Genomic DNA, 26,696 nt, shown 5'->3' with positions numbered 1-26,696 from the left:
AAATGTTAACGCACGACGACGGACGAAAACGGATAGCAATAGGTCACCTGAGTGACTCAGGTGACATAAAAATGGGATTGCGCGGAATCTACGTGTATGCTGGACCGCTTTACCTTTTTGTATTTGTATAAAAACTTAGTATAATATAATAAATACTGCATGCAGTTGAGGGTAATATTAAAAATTTTCACCCTTCAAAAGCCATTGTCAACCTCAGCATTTAACATCCCTTGAAGAATATTTCACTCATGCTGGCCGGGACACCACCAATGACCGGTGATAGGCTGCGAATTTAGACACCAAATCGGCACTTGTTACCACTGAGGATACCATTTACATCATTCGAATTACTTATTTTAGAGGTTAAAAGCTCTTAAATGAAGGTATTCAAACCACCTTCTGCGTTGATTTACAAGTACCTCTGTTTGTAAAGTCCGACAGAGATAATCGGAATTTGTCGTGCGTTTCGTATAATTTAAAGATTTTTTTTCTTTCATTTTTTTTTTCAAGTCAGGCAAAAATAACTCCCAAGCTAAGGTGGTAACTGACATCAATCATGCCTTTATGTTAATTTCGAAAGAAATACTAAGAATAGAGAGCACAGGGACAAATAAAACAGCTGAAGTAAATGCAGAGGCAGACATGAACAATTATCATACCATACAGACTTTACTTCAAAATCAAGCAAGATACTTCACTGTCGTTTTAAACCTCGCACCTATTATCAATTGCAAGCGCAGTACATGGTTGACTGGTCTCCTTTCTGTCCGTACCTATTCTATTCATGCTCCCTTACCCGTAACAGGACACAAGTTTGCTTTGAATTTTTTATTGGCTAGTGGATTAAAATTTTAAATGTAAAGTGAATTTCTTCAGTGCACATTTTCAATGTGTTTCAATTTGGGTCATTATTTACATTTTTAAACTTCATTGCTTTTTACTTGTTACACATTGCAGATAATCTCCTAGTAGTAATCTATATAACGAGTCATAAATTTGCTTTCAAATCGATATTGAGATAGCATCCTCCTAACATTTCAAGTGAAAGAGTGGCTCCAATTTGGATGCAATATGTTTTGTTTATATAAACTTTTCAGGCCAACATTTGATAACCGGCACTGGAACACATAGAGTAGGTAACGATTCTCGGCTAGGCCCAACTCCAGTCATCAGGTCTTCGTAATATCGATGTCCTCTGCAGGTCATCCGAGACAAGAAAGATAATGTGTAGTGAGAAAAGAATCCGGTCTATGGCCTTCTATGTGTTTAATAACCCGGCTATGAAGGGTCCTTGGCAATACGAGAGAGCGATGTTTCAGGTAGACTTATTTAAAAAACATTTCTTTATTTAAAGCACAAAGTTCGTTCAAGTGTCATGTTTGTGTTTGTTACTAGTGAATGTTCGTTGTAATTTTAAAGAACATTTACATTTCTTTGGAGAGAGAAAAAAACACACAGAAGAAATGGTAATTTTATACACATTTATTGAGAGAGTAAAATAATACAATCTTGAACTAAAATAAAATCATTGGGATTGAGTAGCAACATTTGATGGAAAATATTTTCCAAAAATAAACTACCTCACTTAAAAATACAGAAAATATTGTTTGCGGCCTTTCCCCGTCATTTAAATGCAATTTATGTATCCACAAATATTTTAAATATCAATACAAGTCCAGGTTTACATACAATTCACGATGCATGGCCAATCTAAAAAAAGCAGATGAAAACACTATTTTTCCTGAGTGAAAATGAGAATTTTATAGAATTTATTCCATAGCATAAAACCTGACAAATAAAATAATAAAAAAACTCTGTAACCATTGGAATACCAAAGCTGAGAAATTTTTCTATTTCTGTATCATTAACAAGAAATCACTGATTAAGTATATTTACACATTACAAAGAAGCAATTCATTGATCCTGGATACAATGTTTACATGTATATATTTATAATATATAATCTTTGGTAAAATATAAGGATTTGACCATTCTTGAGTTAATTATGCAAAGAAAATGTTTCAAAACAATGTCTAAACAATCATTTGTTTTTAACAAATTCATATATATAAATACATATATAATTCACAACACAATTATCTAAGTCACCAGCTTGCCCGTATAGTCCTCCAAGTTCCTAGAAGATCTGAATTTTGGAACAAATTTAAAGGAAACAAGCATATAATTTGAAATCTTTTGTGTTTCGTAAATTACTGAATACATAAATATAAAACAAAGGTAAGTGTTATCTTTTTCATGCATTTTAATGCAATAATAGAAACTGTGTACGTACAGGAATGTTTATCCTATTTTAAAAGATAACACATAACTTTTCAAGCATTCGGAACGCTAAAACTTACTGGACAAACAAGATAACTGATTTCCGATTTATTCTCCTATATTCCAATCTGAGAGAATATACACATGTATAAGCTTACAATGCAGATGATTACAAAGGATTCTAATTTACTGGTTCTTGCAGATTAGGACTGGGCAGTGGGCGTGATGAAGGATGAAGTCACTGGTGCTGCCCAGTATCGTCCGTCTGATTAAGCCCATTCCACGACTTCCGGAAACAATGTATGTAACCTTCTCTTTTTCAGCAGTGTCCACAATGGCATGTTCCGGTTTGTCTGATGTTTTAATATGGATATCCGCTTCAAACTACAAAGATTTCTTAATCAAGCAAAGTATGTGACAAATATGATCTGAAAATACTAGGCTATGCTAGAAATTTCAAATCTCCTGACCTATCAAGGATGCCCTCTTTATCATCAGTGGTTTTGTTTTCAAATATGAAGATAAAGAACAGTAATCAAGCTCAAAAGTCCAGAGAAAAAAATAATAATCAGGAGCAGAACAAACATGGATCTCTAAAAACATCAGAGGTGGGATCAGGTGCCATGGAGGAGTAAGCATCCCTTGTCGACCGGTGACACCCGCCATGTGCTCATTGTCATGATTAGGCAAGCGGAAAAAATCCGTAGACAATTCAGTGTGTAAATAATGGCCTAACAATAAGTATGGAAAACGTCAGTCAACATTCGGCATAATGACAGATTGTATTTGCTGACAAGGTAATAATTTGTATCGACCATACAACTTGCAAAATGATGACTTTAAACGAGATTGTTGATCTTCTTTTTCCATCAACTTGTTTGTTGATAGCTTGTCTCGTTTTAGAATTTTTTCTTACGTAGGGCATGCTCTTGCATATCGAATCAACTGAGAGACATAAACCCCATATGCAGGTGTTAAGGGTATATTGCTACTTAAATAAGGGAAGTTGACGATAGAAAAGTTGAAGTCATCACGTTTCATTGTTCGGTTACCATTAACCTCTTTTCCTGAAAAACATCCAAATATGAAATTGATCTATCAGACTCTGTTGTATCTTTCATTTCATGTTCACTGGGATATATTGAGTCGACATATAAATGAAAGTAACTGTTGTTAATTGATAGTACGTCGTCGATATATCTAAACGTCGAGTTGAAGGTCTCAGCAAGTGTTTTCTTCTTCTCATGTACAAGTTTTTGAATAAATTCTGCTTTAATATATGAATTCGAAAGTAGGTCTGCTAATAACGGGGCGCAATTTGTACCCATGAAAACTCCGACAGATTGTTGGAAGACCTAATCTCCAAAAACTACATAGATATTGTCAATCAGAAATTCAAGCATCTTTTTTATATCAACTTCATAGTACTTGTGTGTACAATCTGAATGATTTTTAACAAAATAATTTTGTGAATGACAAGGTAAGTAAATTTACGAGTTCCATTTATATTAAAAAAAAAATCAGCTGTCTATGATGTCAAAAAGCCTGGATTTTAATTTATCGTGGGTGATGGATGTATAAAGTGTTGAAAAGTCGTACAGTATTGATTTTGGTAAAAATTTGTGATTTCAAATTTCTTAAAAGTTAGCTATTTTTTTTAAGCATCCACATCTGATTTACACCACTTCTCGAATGTATTGTTATAAAGTTAGAGTACTCCTGAAGTTTCTCCTTCACTACTGTTAATATTTTAGTGAGAAGTAAAGAAAGAGGCTTTGTAGAACATTTACTGGAACCCGCTATGTATCTTTGTAAGGGTTTTTATATGATTAGGAATCTAATAAAGGTATGGTAATTCAAATTCATTTTTATTTTTGAGGATGATCTATAACAAAAACCTGTATATGATAAATGAACACCATAAGGTAATGATAGCTTTTTAATGACTGGCTTGAATACCAGCATAACATGATATTTATAAATGTTTAAATCTGATCAATCTTGAAAACTAACTGCATGTTTTTATTCATTGTAGGAGGAAAAATATATTTTTAATCTGATTTAATTCAACTAAGCACTGGGCCCAGAACAAGCTTGTGTAACTATGTGTACAAGGGATTTCAAATAGATCATTAAAATTTTATTCAGTTGAACTTGATATTATCAGATCATGTACGTAACATCAAAAGTTAGGTTTAAGCATCTTTGATTCCAATTACCATTTCTTAATTAACCAGATAAAAACTGCATAGCAATATGACATCATCTTGTTAAAACTGCTCTAAGTACTAGTTTTACAGTTTAAGAGTACAAGTTCTCTTTTTATCTTAAGGAAAATTGCATAATGAAATTTTATTTGAAATTATTGGAATTACATTATAAAAAGAATTTACAGGAATATACATGAAAGAAGTGAAACGTTTTTGAACAAAATTTAATTGGCTACTTGATGTAGAAAAAAATTACTGCTTTCATTGGGGTTGGAGAAGGTTGGTACTGTCGAAATATTACAAAAATCTGTTTTTAAATATTTTTAAATAAACAAAGACTGATTGTTTTTAACAAGAATGTGATGTCTTTTTTATCATCAGTGTTTTTGGTAGATAATTAACAAATAAGTTGTGTTTGCAATCTTAATTAAATCTTATTAATGAAACCATTAATTTCAGCCAAGTATATTCAACTGCTAAGTGCACATTTATTAATGATTGAGAAGTGAAGTTTTCTCACACTCCTAGAGAGAATCAATTAATTTTTGTAATTTGGAGGTTGATGAGCATTTTATTTTGAAATACTCACTTTTTCTTGAGTTCTGTCTATTAAAAAGTGCTATTGTTATCTAGGCAGAATATAACTAAAAATGTCAATGAACTTAGAACATGTATAATGTAGGGAAATTTCTACAGAAAACAGAACCGCATTCTTTGTTTCTTACCTCAAGAATTTTCTTGTTTAAAATTTTGTAAACAATATTATGTTAAACCAAGTGCATATATATATATATATATATATATATATATATATATATATATATATATATATATATATATATATATATATACACATTGTATATATACATTGTATATATGTATATATATATATATATATATATATATATATATATATAATGCATTACTTTTATGTTATTATATTCCTTACTCTGTACATGTAAAATGATAATGCGATCTGATAGACCATATGGCTTGAGGAATAAATTAATACCAACAGTTTCGCTTCAGACTTATTTAGCTAACAAAATGTTTGCATTGATAACACAGAATGACATTGCTTCGTCCTTATAAAAAAATTATCTTTGTACACCAGGAATGTGCATTACCCAGATTAACTAAAGTAGGTCACCGGTGTAGTAAGGTAAAAGTTAGGACTGTAAGATAACCGTAAAACAATACAAGGCAACATCATTTTTAAAATACGTTTATGTATGGTCATAAACAATGTTTTACCTAAAATTCCATCTTTTTTTGGATATGCATGTCACTCAATGATGTAATTTAATACATGTGAAATTCTTTTGTTTTATTACAGGTATATAAATTATACTATATAATACGGGTTTGTTTTATTTTTTGGCAATACTTTACCCCAAGTTCCCGAGACATGGCGGCGTATTTCTCCTTCAGGGCCTCGGCTTTTTGTTTGGCCTCCCTCTGTAACTCCATGTACCGGGCTGGACCTGTAGAGAATGTCCTACTCTGTACATGCTTGTACATAACCTTCATGAATTTATACAGATATGGCTATCGTCAACAAGAAAATAAAATGTGGATAATCGAATTATAAATTTTCGAGGCTATTATTGAAAACGATATGTATTTGAAAATTCACCTGATTAGGAGTTTTTAAGCTCATTCTCTCGTGTTTCAAAACAAAAAAATTGCATGAACATAAAAATAAATTGAGATGAAATCGTTTTCTATGACTGTGTATACCACAGATGCAATGACAGGGGTATGCAACTATTGATTATCGAAAAGAGTTTTCTCAGTCTCTCTCAGAATATTAAAACTATATTCTTGAATATATTTCTCACATTGACGATGTAGAATAGCGGTTGTTAATTACAGTGGATCTTATATTTTTTACAATGCATGTCATAATGATGTAGTTTCATGCATCATTAGCATGTTTAAAAAAAGATTCCCTTCAGCATCAGTCACCTGAGTACATGTATTATGCAATATTTTTACATATAAGCCTCGAGCTCTTCCATGTTACATACAAGCTTATCATATATTTCTGGTACATTTTATGACCTACAAAATGAAAAATGCTTCGTCCAGTGACCTTGTCAAAATGAACTTAATTAAGTGCACGGCCACATACTACAATACACCTTAGACCCAGGTGACTATATTCAGTTTTTAATAGAGTTCATGGCAACACCACGGTATATGCTGGTTCTCTAGCTAGGAGTGATGATAAATATTCTCGATTTTGTTTTTTATTCAATAAAAGATACATAGTAAATAGTTATTAGAGATCATTCTACAGTTTCGTCGGAGCTGGAAAGCTCGAAAGCTAAAAAGTGATCACAAGTGAATGTTAGTGTATGACAGTATTTATTACATTTTCCTCAGTGAAATACCGTGATTTATTTATTGAATAAAAGTTATATTCTCTCACAGTGTGAAAGGATACCAAAAATGATATTCTCTCACAGTGTGAAAGGATATCAAAGTAAGTAAAAAATAATTTTTGGCCTATCATAAGACAGAGATAGTATCTTGATAGAGCTAAAACTGCAAATTTCTTCCCAAATATGTTGCTAAAATCCATGCTATGTAATGTTTTCAATCACACAACTCTAAGCTATGACGTCTCAACCGCTCAGCTATGACATCAAGCCTATGGCACTGTGTTAAGAAAAGACAGAGGCAAAGAGAAAATCAAAGAAAATGTAATAAACAGAAAATTCAATGTTTTGTAGATGAATATGGAATTTTTTTCACTTGTGAGACACTCGTGAAAATATCAAAAAATCCTGTCCCACTCGTGAAATAAATTCCATATTCATCTACAAAACATTGAATATCCTCTATGTATCACACGTGTTACCCAATACGTTAGAAAAATCTCGATCCCTGTGAAACGGTTGTAATTTCGGGGACAAAGGGGCCCAGAAATTTATAAAATATATGAGTGTCCTGACTGTAATGGAGAGAGAAATGCATCGATTTGTAAACTTTTGCAAATATTGTATACTTTAAAACTTCATGTTTAACCGTGACGATTTAAATGTGTAATTTACATGCAGGGAGAGGGCGTAATAAGTTTTCAGAACTTGTGCCCAATCCCATTGTATTTATAAATTACAATAAAATATGTTCAAACCAATGGAGAAGTGTACATTACTTACTCATGTCCGTGATACCGAGGTTCTCTATGACGTGCAACAAAATCACCTTGTTTTCAGGTTTGTGAAAGTTTGCAGCATACCCTGAAAAGAGAATTCTTTTATTTTTATACGATTCAGTTTGTTTCACCTCCAATGTGAAATCTTCTTGTTCGAGAGCATTTCGACTCATGATGTTCTTAAGTACGAAAACCAACTAAAAGTTTTACAACTAAGATAGATTAACAGGTGTAAGAAAAAAATATACAGTTTCAATGGTTTTCTTTCGATATTTCTTCTCTGTTAATTGGTAAAGAATATCAGAATCAAAGTCATGCATTCTCTACATATGTGGGAGCACAATCAGGGAATGCTTCTAATTATCAGCAAATGCACATCTGCAAATATGCTTTGTACTGATAATCTTTGTGACTAGCATGAAAGTGACCTATAACGCTAAGCTTAACCTTGCGTCTATGGATATACAAACTGTGGACTGACGAAGGGACAGACACCCTAAGCCGGGTATGTGTAAAACACGAAACGAGAAACAAGAAATGAGAAACGAGAAACAATAGCATAAGAAAAACAAGATGTGTTTGTGAAACACTATGCCCCCGTATGGTAGCTTATGTCGAAGGTTAAAGTTTCTCAAATGCAAGTCAAAATCCAGGCCAAAAGATAAAAAATGTTGATACCCAAAGAAAGATCTTGTCTCGAGGAAAACACCTCTGAAATTTGAAAGACCTAGATACAACTGTTGAAAAATTATGGTGAAGGTTAAAGTTTTTTAAATAAAAGTCAAACGTCAAGGTCAAGGTCAAAGTGGTTGGTATCCAAAGGAAGATCTCGTCACAAGGATTACATATGTGAAGTATGAAAGCCCTAGCACCAACCATTCAAAAGTTATGGCCAAGGTTAAAGTTTTTCAAAAGTAGGTCAAACTCCTAGGTCAAGGTCAAAGGGTCAAAGTGGTTGGTATCCAAAGGAAGGTCTTGTCACAAGGATTACATATGTGAAGTATGAAAGTCCTAGCATCAACCATTCAAAAGTTATGGCTAAGGTTAAAGTTTTTCAAAAGTAGGTCAAACTCCTAGGTCAAGGTCAAAAGGTCAAAGTCGTTGGTATTCAAAGGAAGGTCTTGTCACAAGGATTACATATGTGAAGTATGAAAGTCCTAGCTCCAACCATTCAAAAGTTATGGCCAAGGTTAAAGTTTATCAAAAGTAGGTCAAACTCCTAGGTCAATGTCAAAAGGGTCAAAGTGGTTGATATCCAGAGGAAGGTCTTGTCACAAGGAATACACATGTGAAGTTTGAAAGCCTAATCACCAACTGTTCAAACGTTATGGCCAAGGTTAAAGTTTTTCAAAAGTAGGTCAAAGTCCAAGGTCAAAAGGTCAAAGTGGTTGGTATCCAAAAGAAGGCCTTGTCACAAAGAATACACATGTGAAGTTTGAAACCCCAAGCACCAACTGTTCAGAAGTTATGGCCAAGGTTAAAGTCTCATAAAATTTTGCAAAAGTGGGTCAAACTCCAAGGTCAAGGTCAAAAGGTCAAATATGATGGTACCCAAAGAAAGGTCTTGTCACAAGGAATACACATGTGACAATGAAAGTCATAGCTCCAACCAATCAAAAGTTATGGGCAAGGTTAAAGTTGACAACATACAGACAGACAAACAGACAAACAAACAGACAAACAGACAAACAGACAGACAGGACAAAAACAATATACCCCCGGGATCTTTCGATCCGGGGGCATAAAAATGACCTAAAAATGTCAACCAAGGGGCAGCTTTTGCCTTGATTTCATTTTGTTAGAAAACAAGTGCTGAGTGAAATTAAAACATACAACTCAGGACAGATTTATCAGTGATCCGGCACTGCTAACCCATAAAGACATGACAGATTTAATTAAATATCAACAGCTGAAAAGTACACAATTGGTAAGAGACAGATTCCTTCAAATTATTTTCTGCATTTTACAAAATCAACAAAATGTTGAACATAATGCTAAACAAAATGTTAAATAATATATTTATAACTAATTATTTATAAATAATATATTTATATTTTTGTTATATATGTAGTAAAGAAAACTATTATATAAACATTGACAATAAATTTCACCAATAATACATGTATTACCAGAACTACTAAATCATTGTGGTAGTAAAAAGCTAATGATCAGTAACAGTTGATTCTTTTTGACAGAGGTATAGTTAGAGTTCTGATGTAGAAATTTGGACCATTATATATAGTATCCTAACGGAAATACATCAAATTAGTTTATCAATGAAATTGTATCATTTGATGATAACATTATCATTCTAAGCAAAAACAGAGTAAGCATTTCTTTCCGGTAATAGTATTGTATTAATTAAATCTGTCAACATTTTATTATTTTTATAACACAATTACTCAATGTGTTGGGATTAAGAAGACTTTTGTAAGTTTATAGTTTTATTATAAAATCACAGCAAAGGCAAAACAATGGTACATAAGAAAAGTTCAATGGCTGTCGGTCTCGGAGCTAAGGTGGTGAAAGCTCACATATTCAGTCTTAGAGCTAATATGTAAGAAAACTTCTTTTCAGTTTTCCATACCAAACATGCGCAGTTTGAGGTTTGAATACAGATTTTCTAGTTGCTCTTACAATTGCAGAGATATGAATATCTTCTTGAAATGGAATGTATGTTTTCCCTATTCTAAAAGACCCTAAATCATAGTATAAGCGCACACCATTCTTGATCAACCAATCGCGCCCCAATATGACATTTCTATTCATTTCTTCAATGACAAAAAATGGATGATTCAAAGTCATGCCACCAACTTGAAAACTGACATTTGCTTTTCCTTTGATTTTCAATGCATCACCATTTACAGATTGTAAATTGACTCTTTCTTTTGATAAATGTGGAATGTTATGAAAGGACCTAAAAACTTTTGAATGAATCAATGAGACTTCTGCACCAGAATCTATAAGTGCGCGAAATTTCTGACCGTTAATCTTAATAATACAAGAATTAGGGTTTCCTGCAATATTAATTTTGAAATTTGGAATGTTTTTATTCTTTGATTCATGCAAATGTTTACTCCTTACAATGGCCCTATTTTGAAAGGAGTTTACTCGTTTAACTGATTTTTAGTTTGCTTTTTACAATTTCGTTTAATGTGTCCTTTCTTTCCACAATTCCAACATTCAACACTCTGATAGTTTGTGGCTCGATTTACAGAATAAATACTTTTTCTCTTCGGTATTGTTTTTGAAGGGCGTTTAGATCTATAATGGTCAACCTCCATGGGTATATGGGTTTGCCTACCCGACCTGAGTTCGAATCGCTTATACAGGTTTTGTTCAGCCATTGCGCAGTTTATAGCTGCTTGCAGAGTTGCAGGGTTTTCACGCATAACCTTGAATTTCAATTTGTCTTGTAATAAGCCATCAACAAATATTCCAATCAATTAACGTTGAACTGAAGGTCCTCCTTCGAGACCTTTATATGCTTCTTCAGCCAATGACAATAATCTTTCAGCGTAAATCTGAACATTTTCTTCGGGTTTTTGATTAACTTTTCTTAATAACATGAATGCATGTTGAGGATCTGTTACTTCAGCAAATCTTGTGGATAACTCATTTTTCAAATCATTCCAGGTCCCCCCCTGGGTTATTCGTGAGACTTCGTTGAATAAAGTCTGAAACTGCCCCACGACTAGAACCATAAGCCACAATTTTGACTTTTTCATCTGATAGTTTGTTCATGAAAGAATACTTTTCAATTGATTTTATCCAATCTTTGAATTTGCCAGGATCCCCCTCATATGGTGTTATTTCATTTGAAATCCCATTAGTACCAATTGCATTTGATAAACCTTTAACTCTAGAATCAAGACCATCAAATTTAGTTTCTAATACAGTCGACAAGGTCATAAAGGCACCTCCCAAATCAAAACCATTCCCAATGTCTTGGTTGTCCATACTTAAAAAATCTAGGTATAATAAAACAGTTACTTACAGTAGTCTTGAATGTCTTTCTCTTTCCAGCGTTGGGAGACTTCCCGTTCTGTGTCCTGTTCCACGGCAACAATTAATCCATTATATAACACAATTACTCAATGTGTTGGGATTAAGAAGACTTTTGTAAGTTTATAGTTTTATTATAAAATCACAGCAAAGGCAAAACAATGGTACATAAGAAAAGTTCAATGGCTGTCGGTCTCGGAGCTAAGGTGGTGAAAGCTCACATATTCAGTCTTAGAGCTAATATGTTAAAAAGCTATTGATACTCAGCGCGCACATCTTTTGTACAAGAAGCCGTATCATAGGGATCACATATTTGGTAACAACAATTAGTTAAGAGTGTCACTTCATTAATATTGATATAGTCCGCCCCTCACTGCATATCCTTATAGGATACGGCAATGTCCTCTGTTTACATTAACATTGTGTATCTTGCACATTTTTCAGTTAATTAGATGGTTGCAGCTTTGCACAAAGTCTGATTGGAAGTGTCAATGTTAGAGAACAACACATCGTAAAAACTAATTGTCCATCAAATGAAGACGCTCACTTATTGTATCCAATCTCCCAGAGTTTGTAAACAAGTTCATAATTAGGAGGTTACTGTCCGTCGCTCTACACACTGATAGTATCAATTATAATTCAAAACACAATATTAAAAATATTAATAAACTCAATGTACAAACTTAATATATTAATTAAAGTTATAATTTGTACGCTCATTGTGTTACATTTTTTTTGTGTGTGTTTGAGATAGTTGTGCGGGTCGATGATAAACCTGACCTAAGTTAGATATTTCATTTCACTCTGCATCTGTTATCTAACAAAACGAAATCAAAAGCACAAGCTGCCCCCCTTTGTTGACATTTTAAGGTCATTAGGTGTTCTATGCTGAATCTGACATTCCATTGTTTCTCGTTTCTTGTTTCTCGTTTCGTGTTTTACACATACCCCCCTGAATCCCGTATTATCCCTAAAACCTTATCAGCGAGAATACAATATATATATATATATATATATATATATATATATATATATATATATATATATATATATATATATATATATATATATATATAAACCTTCAGACGCTTTTATCACTAAACTGAATGGAGGTAAACGAACTATTATCTTTATAACAACAACATTTGGACAACAAAAACACGTAACGGGTCTGTGCATACTATGACCTAGAATAGACACTTACTACAGAGCGTAAATACATTTATGCTCCTTAATTTACATAAAATACTCATACAAAAGGACCGAATTCTACTGAAGGATAGAATTGCAATCAAATTCAGGTAGATGACATACATGCAAATTAAAATACCTTAAACAGACGGTATCTATAAGAGATGACAATGTAATACACATTTGTGATTTATTTATTTATTTATTTTTTATTTATTTAGACGTACTTTTCTCTTTTTTATATTCTCTAAGCTAGAACAGCTAAAAAGTCCCATGGTTGCGCGCCATAGATGCTTAAAACTGTTTACTAACAATATCGAAATCGTTCGAAGGCTTATTTGCATATATTACGGGAAAATTACTAAAATAAACTTACATTTGAAGGCATTTTCTGCAAACTGGCTCTCATCTATGGCAATCAGAACAGTGGCCATTTTCTTTGGTTATCCTCTACAGCTGACAGCGGTCGATTAGTGTAATCGAGAAAATTCGGCGTGGCACTGCTAGTGGGCGGGTAACTCTAGTTTACATGTTTATTAACATTTCAAGGCACATTATAAAACACAAACCGGCTGCATTTTTTTTTTTAAATCAAACTGAAACTAAAGGTAAATTTACGATCATGAAACAGTCTAGTGAATAGTCTACTAGCTATAAGCTGCAATCTTTTATCATGTAGATCTATATCATTATACACACCTATATAGAGATAGGCATAATATGCCTATCTACATGTATAGGTGTGTAAAAGTGCCCATTATCTTTAGGAGTTGCTGCGCCTGTGATGTTTTTCTGCGAGGAAATTTTAAAATTTGTTTGTAGGTAATATTTTTGTTGGCATCCTTAACACGTAATCAGCGTAATCAGCCGTGGGTTGTCCGACGATGCAAGTATTTTTGTCTCTCCATACTTTCCACCTCGGATTTTTTGCTGTTAGATATCCACCCTATCCTGTTACAGAAAAACTTATTTAGGACTAAGACCAAAATTTAATTCTGCTCATTACTCTCCATTTTACATTAATTTGAAAATGGTTTTAATCATTTTAAAAAGACAATCATCTAAAGTTTTTGGTCTTAGTCGTAAGTTCTTTTGGTTTTTCAGCATCTTTATCAACATACCGTTTGTGCATATTATATATTTTCTAATCATTTTCGATGGAATGTTTGATTCGTTCATTTTCTCTTGGAAGGCATCCAGAAAAAAAAAGAAACCTGTCAATGCTACATGTATATATGAATTGCATTCCATTCACTGACACTTCGAATCCTTTGTGCTTATAATATTAGCAATGATTGGATAATGACAAACATTGGCTTGTTGCAGGTTAAAAATAGACACTGCATAGCCATCATAATCTACCGTACTATCCTACTTTGTCTAATGTTTATGTCATTATGAAAATGATCACACATTTTTTGTACAAATTAATTGATTTCATGTTTCAAACCTATGAAATGTATCAGTGGTTCTTGATAATAAACAATAAAACTTAAACATATTTAAACTTAAACTTAAAACTTTAAAAATCTAAACTTAAACATTTATAAAGTCATATATGGCGTATTTTTGATAAGTTCAGACTAACTAAAATCTATAAAAAGATCTTTCTATTTGCAATTGATTTATTACTTTATATAAAGATAGGATTTTCCTGTAAATTACACAATTTAAATTAATCGGGTTTCACATATATTAGAAATTTAAAACAATAACCGATTTATTTACCGACTCCGCATTTAAATATCAGACACAGTTTAAAGTCAATTTAACTATATAGAAACGTGGGTTTATTCAAATTCAAAATCGGTGAACATTTTAATTTGAACGTAAACAACCAATATCATGTTTATCTACACTCAATCTTATACTTGTTTTAATTCTCCATCTTTCAGCTTGTTTGAACAGTTTAACACTGTTTAAAAACAAAACAAACATAAAAACTAAAACAAAATAAAACACCTCAAAAAAAGCCACTGTCATCAATTCATAATTTTTCGAAGACTCAAATCCTGACTGTGTTCTGTGTCAATAGACATTCCACTGAAAAGGAAAAGAACAAGTGTGGAAGCTTTAAACAATACTTATTCTAGTGATTTAAAAAAAATACTCACCTTAGATACTTGTACAAGTAGAAGACTAAACAGCAGAGAAAATTGATTATTGAAAGAAATTAACTTTTGATTAATTTGTACGATTAGAACTTTGAAGGATAATTAAAAGGGAATTGGGTAGAATCATTTTTTTTTTAAATCTCATGTGAACCATGCACCAAGTACATATATAGACTGTGCTCACCCAGAGAAGCAATTCTAAAATGGCTGACTTGTGTAATTCAGAAGCTATGGATGCTACCTTCTCTGAAATCAACAATTTAAAAGTTCTTGTAACTAGCATCATTGTTTTGAAGCTATTTGGGATACTGCTCAAAGGTTAAAACACAGTTAATGATGACATAAAATTCCTATCTAATTTTCCTGGCATCTTCATTATCCTACAGTCACGATCAGTTTATAACGTCTCTACACCCCTTTCAGGGACAGATCGTAACCTTTGGCTTAGTGCAGGTGTTCTGATCATCTAGAGGATATACTAACCAGGTGTATAATGAAAAGAAACAATGTTGAATGTGAGAGTCCAGGTCTCTTGGTAGGGGTTCGGCAAAGCTGTTCAGATTCAGAATTAGATTTTGACTTGTACTATATTTGCGATTGTATGAAATCTAACATATTAATAATTTGTTTCTTTGATTGAAATCAAATTTGTCATTTTACAAACTTATCAAACATATGCCATCGGGACAGGTTTATTTTGGTCCTATATTGAAAATACGGTGTATTTGCAAAATATACAGTCAAGTAGTAGTTTTACTGTATATACCTAGGCCTATAAATTTCGTTATTTCTAATAATGTTCCCTCTACAAAACTGAGAGAATATGTTTTACCTAGGTAATCTAGGTAACGGTTTACGCCGTAGAGTATGGCTAAGTGAATTAAATATTTAAAATGCACATACCTTTAATTTTTTTCTTAATAAGACAGATAAATTAAAGCATATATATGCGAGTTGAAGGAGACCTCCCATTAGAATTGGGAAAATTCTGAGCTTTTAATTTTTTTAAAATTTTTAAATCAAAATCATTTTTTTTTAAAGTTCTAAGCTATTTCTGTCATTTGACATTAAAAAAATAAACAATGATTACCTGTACAATTTTGCAGACATACATGTACATTTACACTGAGAATAACAGGTTTGTATATGAAATTTAGCAAATATAAAAAAAAATACATGTTATTACATTAAAAAAATATTTCCAGCACAATAATGAAAAATTACTTTTCAGTTTCTTATTTGGACCTTTAGTTCAGAGATTTTTTTCCCTTGATACAGTCAGATATAATTGCCGTTTGATGTAGGTTCTTGTTATATTGAAGTTGTACCCGAATGTACATCCATACATGAATGTGGAACTCTTAGCAAAAGTACCGGCAAGTAAATATCTTTATCCATTGTTATCTTTAAAAGTCATTAATACCTTTTAATACAATTGTTTTTATAAAAAATTATATATATTCTGTGATGAATAACAAAATTAGTATATAAATTCAGAGATTGCACAACAATTGATACTAGATGTTTACTACATTCGGTGCAGAAATTTTAGTTCTCCTGACTGACTGCTCTACTGAACGTGCAGGACACCATGTTATGTTTCATATTTAACTAAGGCAAATGGTTGGAAAAATGCAAATTTAAAATGACGCTTTCACCAGTGTTTACTGGATCGGAGAAAGTGTTGATGGGCGGTGACCAGTAAAATCTCTAGTATGGATGAGTGTTAGGGACACAATTTGCATTGGATGAACATATATAAATATTAAATATAGACACCCTGAAATTTTATAATATTCAAAGGGTTATGCGCATATTAGATCATTTATGTTAATAAGGATATACATGTCTGTGTTCATTATCATTTATTTAATATTTTTTGGACAGAACCCATGGATATGTATGACGTCATCGTAGTAGGTGCTGGTATTGAAGGATCGTCGACTGCCTACCATTTGGCAAAACATGGGAGGAAAACGCTGCTGTTAGAACAGGTTTAAAAAAATTAGATATTGGCATTCCTTACACATTAAAGTTTCTAATTAAAAAGAATGTTACATGTAGCAGATGTATCACAAACGCATTTAATCTTCAGCTCTTGAAGTTCCAAATAAAACTTCTAGTATGTTAACGTCTTATACAACTAAACTCTCTAACAATTGTGTATATTAGTTTCCGCTTCCCCACTCGCGGGGGAGCTCCCATGGTCAGAGCAGGATCACCAGGAAGGCTTATGGGGAGATGGAACACTTCACTGTGATGATGAAGGAGGCATACAATCTATGGGAAACTCTAGAAAAGGAGTCAGGACGGACGATCTTCAAGTAGGATGGGACACCTCACACAATTTGGATTTCAATAACGTTATAAAGGCACACTGCTTCCTGGACAATTTTTAAAAGAACATGTACCTTTTGTCTTGAATAGGAAAACTGGGATGTTGACAATGGGATCAGCAGACGACAAGTTTACAATGGGAACTATCCGATGTCTTCAACGTCACGCTATTCCACACACCGTTCTAGATTACAATCAGATGAAGAAAACTTACCCTATGGTCGAATTTCCAAGAGATTTTACGTTTGTCGTCGATAAGAGCGGAGGTATTCTAATGGCGGACAAAGCGCTAATGTCCTTCCACGTACGTTTACAAAGAACAAGTTTCAAAAGAACATTTTATTAAGCGTTTAGTACTGGTATATAAAATCAAAATCTAATACTTCCTTTTAGTAAAGTATTTTCATTTTACGTTATTAGTCCCCAACCGGTGTTCCAATAATTTTTAATGGGAACCAGATTACATTTGCCGATAAGGGACTAGTATTGTTAAATAAATGCAATACTCTCAGAATGCTTGTTCTTATTATTAATAATTTGTCCATTTTTATTGCAACCTTTTTTGAAAAAAGAAATACTAAGGATATTAGCGAGATCATAGTATGTCATTAACTTGTATCGTAGGAAATGTTCCGTTATTACGGTGGGACAATACGAGATGGCGAGGAAGTTTTAGAGATTGTTCCAGGAGAGACGGTAGAGCTACGGACTGCTACCAGTAGATACAGGGCAGGCTCTGTCGTACTGACTGTAGGGGCATGGGCAACAAAAGTGTTACCTAAACTTCAAGTTCACCTGCCAATAAGGGTATAAATTAAACATTGTATAATACAACCTAACTCATTTCACTTGCCATAAAGGTTGTGTTACATATGTATACTAGTATATGGAACATACAACAGTACAATTTAACCCAAGTTCAGCTGCCAATAATATACGGGTATATTATACAATTTAGACAATGTACAGTTTTAAAGAAGATATGTAAATTTTTGCAGATGAGAAAAATTATATAGATCATAACAAAGTAAACTTAAAGTGCTTGAACATCTTACTTTCCCTTCGCTAAAATATACATTTACGAAAATTAAATATTGTATAAACATTGTGATGAGATCTTTTAATATAATTGTATTATTTTTGAATACTTTTAAAAAAATGATCACAGATACAGTTGCATTTTAAATTTTAAAAGTATAAAATCAATCGCAGCATTCAAGTTACCTGAAGTTCTCTGTATACGTTGAAGGTCATGAGGATAAATGTACTCTATTGGAAAGAGAAGGTCAGGGGTAGATACAGTCCTGACAAGTTCCCAGTGTTCCTACAAGAGAATGCTTCTAATGGTTACGCAGTTTACGGTCTGCCTAGTGAAGAATATCCAGGATTGGTCAAGGTAACAATGACGTCATTAAAATGTTTGAAAACATTTGCTATTAATATATTTATGACCAATGGTAATAATTGTATCGCCTGTTTTTGGTACAGTGTACATGGTAGAATTTAAAGAAATCATATTTACAGAAAAATATGTACAATGTACATGTATATGAATTAAAGAAACACGACATATGGTCAGGATCACAACACGACATATGCTCATATTTCATAGACACTACATGTATTTCTGTAGTAGAAATGTTCCATCTCCGTTGACGCAAAATTCCAAATCTTAAAAGTGAAACAAAATTGTTCTTCCATTGTTTCTACTTGAGCATTTGGTGTTAGATTATACCTTTTACTATGTGCCAGATTTGCCTCCATTGGGGACCCGAGGTGGATCCTGACACACGGGACAAGGCAGATGACACATGGGTACTTAATACGATGAAGAAATACATATCAAAACATTTCCCGGACATAGAGCCGGAACCAGTCATCTCTGAAACATGCATGTATACGGTAAATTAACGATAATATCATTCAGGGACCTATACAGTCCTATAGGGACCTAGGGACCTATATACGTGTATCATTTTGTGATTTGAAATCCAAGTTGCATTATTTTATTTCATTCCAGGTAATATTAAGGGATATGTATCTACTTTCCGGTGTGTATTAGATGTTTAACGACATGGGACCACGTGATAATTTGCATAAGAACTATCATGTGGTCTAATGTAGGTTGTAATCCTGATACACAACAAAAAATAGACACATATATAAATATGTTACTTATGTACTTTGCACTTTTACCTTTAAAGCCCGCCTCTGGATCAACTTGATAAAATAAAATATAAGTATGTATTTACGAACAGAAATTCTAATTAAACACTTTCTCTCATTTTGGCCCCAGTCTCTCTTCCCAGTCGATACTAGTATACACTCAAGAAATAAATTACATTGCAATATTCGATCTTTTCCATTTAATTTTTTGTAACTTTTACATTTGTATTTAGTATTTCATGATTTCTATTGATTTTTGTTCTATTATTGTCCATTTTCATTTTTTAATTTCTATTTGTTTTATAATTTTCATTTGAGTAGATCATTTGTATTGTATATTTTCAATTTGTACTGTTAAATTTTCTATTTGTGCATTATAATTGTTCATTTTATATACTACATATTATTTTTTTTTATTCAGTATATCTTTATTGATAATGTTCATTGTATTGTGAAATATGAAGATAACGAACAGTATTCAATCTCGAAAGTCCAATGAAACGATACAAATTTGGAGCAGAGAAAACACGGACCTCAAAATTTAGAGGTGGGATCAGGTGCCATATAATTCACTATTTGCATTCTGTAATATCTCAGTTTATGTATGTCAACAGTTTGTATTGTACATGGATATGATCTACATTTGTATTGGATAACAAACCTTATTGTATCTCTAATTGGAATATGAAATTCTCATACATGTACAATACAAATTGAAACAATGACGAATACAAATGATGTAATGTGCATTTCGAATAGAAATTATATGGTATAGATAATAAATATAGAATGCAAATGGAAAATTATAAAATACGTTTCAAATAAAACATTTACATGGGTAAATATAGAATACAAATATAAAGTATAAAATGACAACCATAGAATAAAAACAACATTTCACAATGCAGAAAAGTACGTAGCACAATAACAAAAGAAAATGGACAAAATCGAATATTTCAATATTTGACGTCATTCAATTAAAATTACAGTGGTCTAAAGATGAAAATTTCATCCTTGATCATCATCCTGCCTGGAGAAATATTGTCATTGGTGCTGGATTCTCGGGTATATCAATTCTTTTTAATGAAATAAATGAATTGAAATCGTTATCAAAAGAAAAACAAAAGTTCAATGATATGTATTGGATTTCTCTTGCATTTTAGGTCATGGATTTAAGTTAGCTCCAGTGGTAGGGAAAGTGCTGGCTGAGTTAGCCTTAAATAAACCGCCTTCATACGACATGTCACCATTTAAAGTTCAACGGTTCCGTCACAATGCTAAATTATAATTTCTTTATACAAACTGAATACATAGTAATTGTAATGATTTTATAATGAAATGTTGTTTTTATAATTATAACACAATGTTTTATTCAAGCAATAAATGTTTTTGATGTTCATGACTTCTGTGTAAGGGAGATAAGGGAAATGTACATACTAGCAGCACGGGGAGGAGACATTGAACTTGATTGATCAACTGTGTATCATGCAACAACTGTTATTATTTTAAACGTGCACTATCGCTATGTTTCTCTTGCTCTTGCTATGTTTCTCTTGGCTCTTGCTCTTTGAACCGTCGGTTTCAAAACGAATTAAAGAAAATTGCAGAAAAAAGAGGCTTATACTCTAAATTTTTTAGACCATTTATTTTTCAATCTCTCTATATTTTCATGCTTAACAGAAAATTCTTTTTTCTACATGCAAACATTGAAGTGTATGTTTATTACAATCTTCCTTGAAAGACGGTTGATAGAGTTGAAGTATTTTACAATCTTTGGACTATGCACTTCCTCTCTTCTGTTATTGGTAGAAAATGCATAATGTGAAAATTTTCAATTATTTCATTGGTTGAAAAATTGTGCCAGGTAAGGGAGATAATTTTCTGATGATCTAATTTTCATATAATTTAACATTTTTTCAAGTTTTTCAATCTTAAATTAAATCGACAAAACGAACACAGAAAATCGATGAAAATGAAAATTATATATTCGATATATTCGATCTTTTCCATTTAATTTTTTGTAAGTTTGTGTTTAGTATTTCATTATTTCTATTGATTTTTGTTCTATTATTGTCCATTTTCATTGTTTAATTTCTATGTTTTTCTATTTCTTTGTTTTATAATTTTCATTTGAGTAGATCATTTGTATTGTACATTTTCAATTTGTACTGTTAAATTTTCTATTTGTGCATTATAATTGTTTATTTTATATACTATATATTATCATTTTTTTTATTCAATATATCTTTATTAATAATGTGCATTGTATTGTGAAATATGAAGATAACGACAGTATTCAATCTCGAAAGTCCAATGAAACGATACAAATTTGGAGCAGAGAAAACACGGACCTCAAAATTTAGAGGTGGGATCAGGTGCCATATAATTTACTATTTGCATTCTGTAATGTCTCAATTTATGTATGTCAACAGTTTGTATTGTACATGGATATGATCTACATTTGTATTGGATAAACCTTATTGTATCTCTAATTGGAATATGAGATTCTCATACACGTACAATACAAATTGAAACAATGACGAATACAAATGATGTAATGTGCATTTCGAATAGAAATTATATGGTATAGATAATAAATATAGAATGCAAATGGAAAATTATAAAATACGTTTCAAATAAAACATTTACATGGGTAAATTTGGAATACAAATACAAAGTATAAAATGACAACCATAGAATAAAAACAACATTTAACAACACAGAAAAGTACGTAGCACAATAACAATAGAAAATGGACAAAATCGAATATTTCAATATTTGACGTCATTCAACTAAAATTACAGTGGTCTAAAGATGAAAATTTCATTCTTGATCATCATCCTGCCTGGAGAAATATTGTCATTGGTGCTGGGTTCTCGGGTATATCAATTCTTTTTAATGAAATAAATGAATTGAAATCGTTATCAAAAGAAAAACAAAAGTTCAATGATATGTATTGGATTTCTCTTACATTTTAGGTCATGGATTTAAGTTAGCTCCAGTGGTAGGGAAAGTGCTGGCTGAGTTAGCCTTAAATAAACCGCCTTCATACGACATGTCACCATTTAAAGTTCAACGATTCCGTCACAATGCTAAATTATAATTTCTTTATATAAAATGAATACATAGTAATTGTAATGATTTTTATAATGAAATGTTGTTTTTTTATAACTATAACACAATGTTTAATTCAATCAATAAATGTTTTTGATGTTCATGACTTCTGTGTAAGGGAGATAAGGGAAATGTACATACTAGCAGCACGGGGAGGAGACATTGAACTTGATTGATCAACTGTGTATCATGCAACAACTGTTATTATTTTAAACGTGCACTATCGCTATGTTTCATACAATTATGGTCCCTCGGATAAGGATTGAGCTATAGTTGACTAGTCTATTTGGAAATGTAACACCCCCCTCACCACAAGTCTTATTAAGAACAACAGGCTTCAAGTCTATGCATTGTTTAATCAAGACTGTAGGAATCTGTAGGAATCATGGTTCCTAGGGCTAGGAAGGGCCTAGGGCATCAAGATTAAAATATAAACAGGAAAGAATCCTCTCAAGAACAGTATTGGCAAAATTAAGCCTACTTACATGTATATATTGTAGATTCAAGTTTCTTCTAATCATTACAGAGGTAACATGTTTTGTGATCTTCAGAAACAGATCTTTCATTATATAATTGCATATTTTGGATCAGAGGTTGTGCTCTATATGAAATATTTTAAAAATACCTCAACTTTTGGCAATTTTTAAGGGAATTTACAGGATATGGGGAAAATGACGCATTTTATGACGTCATAATACATTGACTAGAGAGAAAAATTACGTCATGTTCAATAGATAGACAGTCACCAAGGGTCCAAGTTATGAATACTGAATTTTCAACCAAAACTGAGCAGTTTCGATTTTTCAGAAATTCTCAGGGCCAAACAAGGCCCTAAGTGGATCTTGCTCTTTGAACCGTCGGTTTCAAAACGAATTCAAGAAAATTGCAGAAAAAAGAGGCTTATACTCTATATTTTTTAGACGATTTATTTTTAAATCTCTCTATGTTTTCATGCTTAACAGAAAATTCTTTTTTTCTACATGCAATCATTGAAGTGTGTGTTTATTATATAGTCTTCCTTGAAAGACGGTTGATAGAGTTAAAGTATTTTACAATCTTTGGACTATGCACTTCCTCTCTTCTGTTATTGGTAGAAAATGCATAATGTGAAAATTTTCAACTATTTTATTGGTTGAAAGTTGTGCCAGGCAAGGGAGATAATTTTCTGATGATTTAATTTTCACATAATTTAACATTTTTTCAAGATTTTCAATCTTAAAATAAATCGACAAAACAAACACAGAAAATCGAAGTAAATAAAAATTACTCTTTAGTTTTTTATAGCAACTATTATAAAGCTTTTTCCTATATTTTTATGATAAACAGCTAGTTCTTTTACTGCATGCAAACTTTGAAATGTGTGTTTATTCTTTTTCTCCTTCGTTTATATGGGTATGGGTAATGTCTGTAAAAAGTTGTTGAAAAAGTTCAAAGCCAAGAACTACAGTACTTAAAAATAATACGGCCTGGTAGGTGAATACAGTTTAAGGTTGTTGCTAAAGACGGCAAAGCTTTTTGAATAAGCTGTACATCTTTTCTATAGTGAGCGTTTTGAGCTTCCTTATTTTATGTAGAAAAGATCCAATAAGGTTGCTGGGATACCAGCTTGTCTGATGTAGACTCGTAGTATTTCACAGTTCTCTTTCTTTGATCGATTTTGATGGCGAAAGTGCGAAGGTAAAAGAATGATCTTTAGTTTCTCAATTTCGCCATCGCATCTTTACCCTTGTGTCTTTGCATTTTTCGCATCTTCAACCTAAAGGAAAAAGTGAAAAGGCGAGAGTCGCCCCATTGGAACACCATACACGCGTAGTTCTCGATACCTGGTAAAATTGTCCTAGACTGTCAATTATTCATGGAAGTATTATAGCTGTAAAGTAGTGCCGTATTCTGGCACATGGAGATGATACGCAGAGGAGTTACATTGCGTTTTAGTTTCGATCACCACAAAACGATATCCATGGATCAAAATGTAATCAAATCCCTCTAGAATATTCATTTAAACATTCAATAATCATATTTACAGTTTTATTTATAAATTTTTTCATGGAACAAACTTTCTTTTCTGACAAATATGTATGTGTAGTTTAAAATTCATCCTAGTATTATGTTGTGAAGTTTGGATTTACTGGGTGGAGGTACATGTATGGTAAATTTTGCATTTTCTTCCATCCAGTAACTTCAAAATGTACATGATAGTACTTAGCAGACTCTCGTGTTATGTTATAAATTGAATAGGAACAGACTTACTATTAATAGCAATAGTTCTAACCTACAACCTAGCTTTGCATAGGTCAAAGAGGCCATATGTCCCGAATTTAAATTGCAATACCATCAGTAGGGATGTATAAGCAAACTTTATTTACTTTGCAATTACATTTGTATCTCAATGAAGGGTAAAAGACGCTGAACATTCAAGCTTCTAAATTTATGCAAAATAGCTACATGTAAGATGGAGAAAATTGGAGAAGTCAATGGTTTTTAAATAATGTATACAAAAACCTTACTTTTCCATTTTTGTATGAGTAGAAGGGATACATTATATTAAGTCAAAGAAGGTAAAATCATGATTTTAATTGTAATAAAGATTTCCTTGCTAAAGAATGTATGGATAATTCAAAATATCAATTTTTGTACAGGTGACAATAATGTGATTTTGCGAGGGGAGGTGGGAGGTTGCTGAGATATTAAAAGTATATACATGTACTGAAGCAAAAAGATCCCCCTCACAGAAAGCGTGGAGCCCACCAACACCACAACAAAATCGGTTTTCTCACGTTTTGGTATGGATTTTTTTGTCAAGAAATTTTCTGAGTTGGAAATTGTTTGACTGGTTGAACCCCCCCCCCCCCCCTTGGAAAAAAATCCTGGATCTGCGCCTGTTTGCCTTGCTTAATGATTACATTAAATTTGGAAAAATTTCATTAAATTACATTTGGAAGCTTTTGTCATCTTTGATTACCTTTATTTTTAAATGTATTGATAACACACATTGAGAATAAAAACTTTACTCTTACTGTCTCAGGTACCTAGATGCTGCCATAAAACGATAATACCTAACCTAAGTGTTTGTCTCTTAATTCAATCTCCTTCATACTTGGTCAACTAGTAAATTCGGATTAAAAAGTACTTTTGGAAAGATTTTTTTGCTTAAGAAAATAAATCGACCCCAACTGGACTCTTGTATTAAAATGAAAATTTTCTAACCTTATTGCATATGTAAAAGATGACATTGGTCCCCCGATAGCCTCTATATGAAAAAGAATCTTTCATCTCACATCTATAAGATCTTATTGCAGATCTATAGAACACCACAAATCATATTTCAAAGGATGATTGGGTTTCTGCTTAAAGTGTAAAAAAAATTTTGGAACCAAGTTTTTGTAGAAATACATGATCATTTTTCGACCCAAAAAGGCCTCCAGTGTGCATGTATTTAAATTCTAAAACCTTATTGCATATTCAGGAAATCAGCGATCATATTCCAAAAGATTTTGTTACTGTTAAATATATGACGAGTTCTGAGAACAAGATATTCGTAGAAAAACGTCGCTTTTAGTAACAAATTTGCCTCGGGAATGAAAATGAAAATTCTGAAACCTTATGGCACATCTACAGTATACCACCAATTATATTCCAAAAGATGATTTGGCTACTGCGTTAAATATAGGAGAAATTCAGGGAACTAGGTATTCGTAAGAAAAAACCCCGTCGTTTTCCAACCCTCAGTGGGTACGAGGGGTGATCAAAAAGTTCGCGAACTAATTGAATTACTTCCATAAAAAATAAAATTATGTTCCAGTGTTCATTATTTTTTAAAGTAGTCCTCTTCGATTTTAATGCACATCTGCCACCGTTCTGTCCATGCGCGAATCATGTGATCCAGGCGGTCACGTGACATGCTCCGTAGCGTTCTGTTCACAGAAGCTTAAGCAGAGATTTTGAGCACCGCCTTCTAAAATACCTGGTCTGTGTACCCCTGTCAATCAAATGCATTAAGCTACATCATTGGGTAGTACAATTTGATTGACATTTACCTAAAACTAGTAGTCCTTGTGTATGAAATATATGGAGATAACGAAGTATTCATGCTCAAAAGTCCATTAAACATTACAA

The 26,696-nt window shown here is 32.4% G+C and overlaps 2 protein-coding genes across 2 annotated transcripts; one reads left to right on the top strand and one right to left on the bottom strand.

The window, feature by feature from the left end:
• Positions 1-1,467: 1,467 nt before the first annotated feature.
• LOC133187712 (uncharacterized) lies at positions 1,468-13,324 on the bottom strand. Its single transcript, XM_061323115.1, has 4 exons — positions 13,226-13,324; positions 7,658-7,738; positions 5,883-5,974; positions 1,468-2,664 (listed from the first exon to the last, which is right to left on the bottom strand). The coding sequence occupies exons 1-4, from the start codon at positions 13,281-13,283 to the stop codon at positions 2,467-2,469; spliced, it is 429 nt and encodes a 142-aa protein (XP_061179099.1). The 5' UTR covers positions 13,284-13,324; the 3' UTR covers positions 1,468-2,466.
• Positions 13,325-16,851: 3,527 nt separating this feature from the next.
• On the top strand, positions 16,852-20,865 carry LOC133187711 (peroxisomal sarcosine oxidase-like). The gene is made up of 8 exons (XM_061323114.1): positions 16,852-16,957; positions 17,136-17,287; positions 17,391-17,604; positions 17,925-18,107; positions 18,550-18,696; positions 19,053-19,202; positions 20,456-20,531; positions 20,630-20,865. The coding sequence occupies exons 1-8, from the start codon at positions 16,856-16,858 to the stop codon at positions 20,752-20,754; spliced, it is 1,149 nt and encodes a 382-aa protein (XP_061179098.1). The 5' UTR covers positions 16,852-16,855; the 3' UTR covers positions 20,755-20,865.
• The last annotated feature ends 5,831 nt before the right edge of the window (positions 20,866-26,696 follow it).

The sequence above is a fragment of the Saccostrea echinata genome, unplaced genomic scaffold (genome assembly GCF_033153115.1).
Source record: "Saccostrea echinata isolate AGI-Se365-2 ecotype Australia unplaced genomic scaffold, CSIRO_AGI_Sech_v1 ptg000015l, whole genome shotgun sequence".
Taxonomy (NCBI): domain Eukaryota; kingdom Metazoa; phylum Mollusca; class Bivalvia; order Ostreida; family Ostreidae; genus Saccostrea; species Saccostrea echinata.
Note: the sequence above shows the minus strand (reverse complement) of the source record. Positions and strands in the feature narration are given on the sequence as shown.

Bases quoted from the DNA above. Each gene is read 5' to 3' on its own strand.
- LOC133187712 (XM_061323115.1), bottom strand. From the start codon at position 13,283: ATGGCCACTGTTCTGATTGCCATAGATGAGAGCCAGTTTGCAGAAAAT. The intron at 7,739-13,225 runs GTAAGTTTATTT...TTCTCTTTTCAG, and splicing joins TGCAGAAAATGCCTTCAAAT to GGTATGCTGCAAACTTTCAC. The intron at 5,975-7,657 runs GTAAGTAATGTA...CATTCTCTACAG, and splicing joins CCTCGGTATCACGGACATGA to GTCCAGCCCGGTACATGGAG.
- LOC133187711 (XM_061323114.1), top strand. From the start codon at position 16,856: ATGGATATGTATGACGTCATCGTAGTAGGTGCTGGTATTGAAGGATCG. The intron at 18,697-19,052 runs GTAACAATGACG...ACTATGTGCCAG, and splicing joins AATATCCAGGATTGGTCAAG to ATTTGCCTCCATTGGGGACC. The intron at 19,203-20,455 runs GTAAATTAACGA...TTAAAATTACAG, and splicing joins CTGAAACATGCATGTATACG to TGGTCTAAAGATGAAAATTT.